This window comes from Oncorhynchus keta, chromosome 5 (assembly GCF_023373465.1).
Source record: "Oncorhynchus keta strain PuntledgeMale-10-30-2019 chromosome 5, Oket_V2, whole genome shotgun sequence".
Lineage (NCBI taxonomy): Eukaryota > Metazoa > Chordata > Actinopteri > Salmoniformes > Salmonidae > Oncorhynchus > Oncorhynchus keta.
In genome coordinates this window covers 26114717-26122269 of record NC_068425.1, presented here as the reverse complement: position 1 = coordinate 26122269, position 7553 = coordinate 26114717, and the positions used below count along the sequence as shown (strand labels likewise).

Sequence of the window (7553 nt, the reverse complement as noted above, 5' to 3'; positions counted from 1 at the left end):
GAGGGAGGAGAGAGCAGTAATTATGGACTCTTCATATTCAGCAGACCAGAGGGAAGTCATTTGTTGCTCTATATTTAATCAGCAGAGATAACGAGGCTGACTGTAGCTGCCATGGCAGGCTGACTGACTGGGGAAGACACACAACGACATCATTTCCTCCCGTCTTTAATATAACCTAACCACACTGTTATTTATTTCCCAACTTATTGCTGCTGTTCCTATAACCATTATCACCTCTCTCTATGTCTCTCTCTCTCCACCTCTATTCTCTCACTCCACTCTCCTCTTTTCATTCTCGCTCTCTGTTGTCTCATTTCTTTCCTTTTATTTTCCCATCTCTATCTACCTCTCCCTCAATCTCCACTACCCCCCTCCCTTAACTTTGGTATTCACCTGTTACCCATCTTCCTCTTCACTGGTCATTCTCCATCCATCCCTCCCTCTCTCCATCCCTCCCTCTCTCCATCACTCCCTCTCTCAGGGTGCAGGTAGAATTCTATGTGAATGAAAACACTTTCAAGGAGCGCCTCAAGCTGTTCTTCATCAAAAACCAAAGATCCAGTGAGTTGTCAATGTTCAGACAGGGAGTTCCTACTTATTGTCCTATAGACTGGCTGTCATTACATAATCCTTTCTGTTTGGGTGTTCCTTCACATGATTGGTTGATTCGTTAAGTGCTCTGTCGGTGGTCTTCCCTGAGTGGTTTTGACTGTGTGTGACGTGTTGTCCTTTTGCTCTAGGTATATTCCTGTATGTCTATATGTTCTGTATGTCCTATCAATGTCCTCCGTGTCCCATTAATTTTCTCAATATCCAAATGGCTGTGTTTACACTGGCAGCCCAATTCTGATCTTTTACCCAATTATTGACAAAAGATCTGATCGGATTGTTCAAAAGACCAATTAGTGGCAAAAGATCAGAATTGGGCTGCCTGTGTAAACACAGCCATTGATTGATGATAATGTATTATGTTTAATTAATTAATTCATTGACTTTATTGATTAAGAGGTTGACTTGCTGTGGTTGGTTTATGTGCTGCAGGTCTGAGGGTGAGGCTGTTCAACTTCTCTCTGAAAGTATTGAGCTGTCTCCTCTACATGGTCAGAGTCCTACTGGACGACCCACAGGAGGAGAGACAAGACTGGTGAGGAAGGGGGGGGGGTAAATAAGAGTGGCTTTAGTATTGGAGAGGGAGTAGGGAGTATTGGTGGAGAGGGAGTGAGGAGTATCAGTGGAGAGGGAGTGAGGAGTATCAGTGGAGAGGGAGTGAGGAGTATCGGTGGAGAGGTAGTGAGGAGTATTGGTGGAGAGGGAGTGAGGCGTATCAGTGGAGAGGGAGTGAGGAGTATCAGTGGAGAGGTAGTGAGGAGTATTGGTGGAGAGGGAGTGAGGAGTATCAGTGGAGAGGGAGTGAGGAGTATCAGTGGAGAGGGAGTGAGGAGTATCAGTGGAGAGGGAGTGAGGAGTATCAGTGGAGAGGGAGTGAGGAGTATCAGTGGAGAGGGAGTGAGGAGTATCAGTGGAGAGGTAGTGAGGAGTATTGGTGGAGAGGGAGTGAGGAGTATCAGTGGAGAGGTAGTGAGGAGTATTGGTGGAGAGGGAGTGAGGCGTATCAGTGGAGAGGGAGTGAGGAGTATTGGTGGAGAGGGAGTGAGGAGTATCAGTGGAGAGGTAGTGAGGAGTATTGGTGGAGAGGGAGTGAGGAGTATCAGTGGAGAGGGAGTGAGGAGTATTGGTGGAGAGGGAGTGAGGAGTATCAGTGGAGAGGTAGTGAGGAGTATTGGTGGAGAGGGAGTGAGGCGTATCAGTGGAGAGGGAGTGAGGAGTATCAGTGGAGAGGGAGTGAGGAGTATCAGTGGAGAGGTAGTGAGGAGTATTGGTGGAGAGGGAGTGAGGAGTATCAGTGGAGAGGGAGTGAGGAGTATCAGTGGAGAGGGAGTGAGGAGTATTGGTGGAGAGGGAGTGAGGAGTATCAGTGGAGAGGGAGTGAGGAGTATTGGTGGAGAGGGAGTGAGGAGTATCAGTGGAGAGGTAGTGAGGAGTATCAGTGGAGAGGGAGTGAGGAGTATTGGTGGAGAGGGAGTGAGGAGTATCAGTGGAGAGGTAGTGAGGAGTATTGGTGGAGAGGGAGTGAGGCGTATCAGTGGAGAGGGAGTGAGGAGTATCAGTGGAGAGGGAGTGAGGAGTATCAGTGGAGAGGTAGTGAGGAGTATTGGTGGAGAGGGAGTGAGGAGTATCAGTGGAGAGGGAGTGAGGAGTATCAGTGGAGAGGGAGTGAGGAGTATCAGTGGAGAGGTAGTGAGGAGTATCAGTGGAGAGGGAGTGAGGAGTATCAGTGGAGAGGTAGTGAGGAGTATCAGTGGAGAGGGAGTGAGGAGTATCAGTGGAGAGGGAGTGAGGAGTATTGGTGGAGAGGGAGTGAGGAGTATCAGTGGAGAGGTAGTGAGGAGTATTGGTGGAGAGGGAGTGAGGAGTATTGGTGGAGAGGGAGTGAGGAGTATCAGTGGAGAGGGAGTGAGGAGTATCAGTGGAGAGGGAGTGAGGAGTATCAGTGGAGAGGTAGTGAGGAGTATTGGTGGAGAGGGAGTGAGGAGTATCAGTGGAGAGGTAGTGAGGAGTATTGGTGGAGAGGTAGTGAGGAGTATTGGTGGAGAGAGAGTGAGGAGTATTGGTGGAGAGGGAGTGAGGAGTATCAGTGGAGAGGGAGTGAGGAGTATCAGTGGAGAGGGAGTGAGGAGTATCAGTGGAGAGGGAGTGAGGAGTATCAGTGGAGAGGGAGTGAGGAGTATCAGTGGAGAGGTAGTGAGGAGTATCAGTGGAGAGGGAGTGAGGAGTATCAGTGGAGAGGGAGTGAGGAGTATTGGTGGAGAGGGAGTGAGGAGTATCAGTGGAGAGGTAGTGAGGAGTATCAGTGGAGAGGTAGTGAGGAGTATTGGTGGAGAGGGAGTGAGGAGTATCAGTGGAGAGGTAGTGAGGAGTATTGGTGGAGAGGTAGTGAGGAGTATTGGTGGAGAGAGAGTGAGGAGTATTGGTGGAGAGGGAGTGAGGCGTATCAGTGGAGAGGGAGTGAGGAGTATCAGTGGAGAGGTAGTGAGGAGTATCAGTGGAGAGGGAGTGAGGAGTATCAGTGGAGAGGGAGTGAGGAGTATTGGTGGAGAGGGAGTGAGGAGTATCAGTGGAGAGGTAGTGAGGAGTATCAGTGGAGAGGTAGTGAGGAGTATTGGTGGAGAGGGAGTGAGGAGTATCGGTGAAGAGGGAGTTATGACTATTGGTGGAGAGGGAGTGAGGAGTATCGGTGGAGAGGTAGTGAGGCGTATTGGTGGAGAGGGAGTTAGGACTATTGGTGGAGAGGGAGTGAGGAGTATTGGTGGAGAGGGAGTTAGGAGTATTGGTGGAGAGGGAGTTAGGAGTATTGGTGGAGAGGGAGTGAGGCTTATTGGTGGAGAGGGAGTTATGACTATTGGTGGAGAGGGAGTTAGGAGTATTGGTGGAGAGTGAGTGAGGAGTATCAGTGGAGAGTGAGTGAGGAGTATCGGTGGAGAGGGAGTGAGGCGTATCAGTAGAGAGGGAGTTAGGAGTATTGGTGGAGAGGGAGTTATGACTATTGGTGGAGAGGGAGTGAGGAGTATTGGTGGAGAGGGAGTTAGGAGTATTGGTGGAGAGGGAGTTAGGAGTATTGGTGGAGAGGGAGTTATGACTATTGGTGGAGAGGTAGTGAGGAGTATTGGTGGAGAGGGAGTTAGGAGTATTGGTGGAGAGGTAGTGAGGAGTATTGGTGGAGAGGTAGTGAGGAGTATTGGTGGAGAGGGAGTTAGGAGTATTGGTGGAGAGGGAGTTAGGAGTATCAGTGGAGAGGGAGTTAGGAGTATTGGTGGAGAGGTAGTGAGGAGTATTGGTGGAGAGGGAGTTTGGAGTATTGGTGGAGAGGGAGTTAGGAGTATCAGTGGAGAGTGAGTTAGGAGTATTGGTGGAGAGGTAGTGAGGAGTATCAGTGGAGAGGACGTGAGGAGTTTTGGTGGAGAGTGGTCAGTCAGTACTTACTATGGAGCAAGAGGGATAGGTAAAGACGAGATGTAGGTTTAAGGTAGTTTCGCTTGGCCAGTGGCTGGGAGATAGAGACCAGATGTAGGGAAGGACAGTGGAAAGAGTAGGGAAGAGAGAAATGGGTAATGTTGAGAACACCGGCATTACAATTCTGGAGGAAACAGAGAGAGAGAAATTTGAGGTCATATAGGATGGGGTTGAGGAACACAGGAAGCTAAAACTCTTTGAATGTCCAACCATGACACGTTTCAGTCCTCCTGTTATGCATGTTTCCCCCTGTTGTCTGGACTCTTCCAAACATGACACGTTTCAGTCCTCTTGTTATGCATGTTTCCCCTGTAGTCTGGACTGTTCCAAACATGACACGTTTCAGTCCTCTTGTTATGCATGTTTCCCCCTGTAGTCTGGACTGTTCCAAACATGACACGTTTCAGTCCTCTTGTTATGCATGTTTCCCCCTGTAGTCTGGACTGTTCCAAACATGACACGTTTCAGTCCTCTTGTTATGCATGTTTCCCCTGTAGTCTGGACTGTTCCAAACATGACACGTTTCAGTCCTCTTGTTATGCATGTTTCCCCCTGTAGTCTGGACTGTTCCAAACATGACACGTTTCAGTCCTCTTGTTATGCATGTTTCCCCCTGTAGTCTGGACTGTTCCAAACATGACACGTTTCAGTCCTCTTGTTATGCATGTTTCCCCCTGTAGTCTGGACTGTTCCAAACATGACACGTTTCAGTCCTCTTGTTATGCATGTTTCCCCTGTAGTCTGGACTGTTCCAAACATGACACGTTTCAGTCCTCTTGTTATGCATGTTTCCCCCTGTAGTCTGGACTGTTCCAACCATGACACGTTTCAGTCCTCTCGTTATGCATGTTTCCCCTGTAGTCTGGACTGTTCCAAACATGACACGTTTCAGTCCTCTTGTTATGCATGTTTCCCCTGTAGTCTGGACTGTTCCAAACATGACACGTTTCAGTCCTCTTGTTATGCATGTTTCCCCCTGTAGTCTGGACTGTTCCAAACATGACACGTTTCAGTCCTCTTGTTATGCATGTTTCCCCCTGTAGTCTGGACTGTTCCAACCATGACACGTTTCAGTCCTCTCGTTATGCATGTTTCCCCTGTAGTCTGGACTGTTCCAAACATGACACGTTTCAGTCCTCTTGTTATGCATGTTTCCCCCTGTAGTCTGGACTGTTCCAACCATGACACGTTTCAGTCCTCTCGTTATGCATGTTTCCCCTGTAGTCTGGACTGTTCCAAACATGACACGTTTCAGTCCTCTTGTTATGCATGTTTCCCCCTGTAGTCTGGACTGTTCCAAACATGACACGTTTCAGTCCTCTTGTTATGCATGTTTCCCCCTGTAGTCTGGACTGTTCCAAACATGACACGTTTCAGTCCTCTTGTTATGCATGTTTCCCCCTGTAGTCTGGACTGTTCCAACCATGACACGTTTCAGTCCTCTTGTTATGCATGTTTCCCATGTAGTCTGGACTGTTCCAACCATGACACGTTTCAGTCCTCTTGTTATGCATGTTTCCCTGTAGTCTGGACTGTTCCAACCATGACACGTTTCAGTCCTCTTGTTATGCATGTTTCCCCTGTTGTCTGGACTGTTCCAAACATGACACGTTTCAGTCCTCTCGTTATGCATGTTTCCCTGTAGTCTGGACTGTTCCAAACATGACACGTTTCAGTCCTCTCGTTATGCATGTTTCCCCTGTAGTCTGGACTGTTCCAACCATGACACGTTTCAGTCCTCTTGTTATGCATGTTTCCCATGTAGTCTGGACTGTTCCAAACATGACACGTTTCAGTCCTCTTGTTATGCATGTTTCCCCTGTAGTCTGGACTGTTCCAAACATGACACGTTTCAGTCCTCTTGTTATGCATGTTTCCCCTGTAGTCTGGACTGTTCCAAACATGACACGTTTCAGTCCTCTTGTTATGCATGTTTCCCCTGTAGTCTGGACTGTTCCAACCATGACACGTTTCAGTCCTCTTGTTATGCATGTTTCCCCCTGTAGTCTGGACTGTTCCAAACATGACACGTTTCAGTCCTCTTGATATGCATGTTTCCCATGTAGTCTGGACTGTTCCAAACATGACACGTTTCAGTCCTCTTGTTATGCATGTTTCCCCTGTTGTCTGGACTGTTCCAAACATGACACGTTTCAGTCCTCTCGTTATGCATGTTTCCCCTGTAGTCTGGACTGTTCCAAACATGACACGTTTCAGTCCTCTTGTTATGCATGTTTCCCCCTGTAGTCTGGACTGTTCCAAACATGACACGTTTCAGTCCTCTTGTTATGCATGTTTCCCCCTGTAGTCTGGACTGTTCCAAACATGACACGTTTCAGTCCTCTTGTTATGCATGTTTCCCCTGTAGTCTGGACTGTTCCAAACATGACACGTTTCAGTCCTCTTGTTATGCATGTTTCCCCTGTAGTCTGGACTGTTCCAACCATGACACGTTTCAGTCCTCTTGTTATGCATGTTTCCCCTGTAGTCTGGACTGTTCCAAACATGACACGTTTCAGTCCTCTTGTTATGCATGTTTCCCCTGTAGTCTGGACTGTTCCAACCATGACACGTTTCAGTCCTCTCGTTATGCATGTTTCCCCTGTAGTCTGGACTGTTCCAAACATGACACGTTTCAGTCCTCTTGTTATGCATGTTTCCCCCTGTAGTCTGGACTGTTCCAAACATGACACGTTTCAGTCCTCTTGTTATGCATGTTTCCCCCTGTAGTCTGGACTGTTCCAAACATGACACGTTTCAGTCCTCTTGTTATGCATGTTTCCCCTGTAGTCTGGACTGTTCCAACCATGACACGTTTCAGTCCTCTTGTTATGCATGTTTCCCATGTAGTCTGGACTGTTCCAACCATGACACGTTTCAGTCCTCTTGTTATGCATGTTTCCCCTGTAGTCTGGACTGTTCCAACCATGACACGTTTCAGTCCTCTTGTTATGCATGTTTCCCCTGTTGTCTGGACTGTTCCAACCATGACACGTTTCAGTCCTCTTGTTATGCATGTTTCCCTGTAGTCTGGACTGTTCCAAACATGACACGTTTCAGTCCTCTTGTTATGCATGTTTCCCCTGTAGTCTGGACTGTTCCAACCATGACACGTTTCAGTCCTCTTGTTATGCATGTTTCCCCCTGTTGTCTGGACTGTTCCAACCATGACACGTTTCAGTCCTCTTGTTATGCATGTTTCCCCTGTAGTCTGGACTGTTCCAAACATGACACGTTTCAGTCCTCCTGTTATGCATGTTTCCCCCTGTTGTCTGGACTCTTCCAAACATGACACGTTTCAGTCCTCTTGTTATGCATGTTTCCCCTGTAGTCTGGACTGTTCCAAACATGACACGTTTCAGTCCTCTTGTTATGCATGTTTCCCCCTGTAGTCTGGACTGTTCCAAACAGAATGCATCGGTCCACCCCAGCAGGACCCAGTTTGACTGGTAAGTTTACATGTTTATGTCCCATTCATCTTT

General features: G+C 48.0%; 1 protein-coding gene across 1 annotated transcript in view; it reads left to right on the top strand.

Annotated features, from left to right (window-relative positions):
* The first annotated feature begins 372 nt into the window (after positions 1 to 372).
* LOC118377826 (potassium channel subfamily T member 1-like) overlaps positions 373 to 7553 on the top strand; it is a 59719-nt gene continuing 52538 nt past the window's right edge. Inside the window, exons 1-3 of the mRNA XM_052520007.1 lie at positions 373 to 561; positions 1042 to 1144; positions 7464 to 7520. Of these exons, the coding sequence (XP_052375967.1) occupies positions 1098 to 1144; positions 7464 to 7520 (104 nt within the window). The 5' untranslated portion in view covers positions 373 to 561; positions 1042 to 1097. The remainder of the gene's footprint in view (positions 562 to 1041; positions 1145 to 7463; positions 7521 to 7553) is intronic.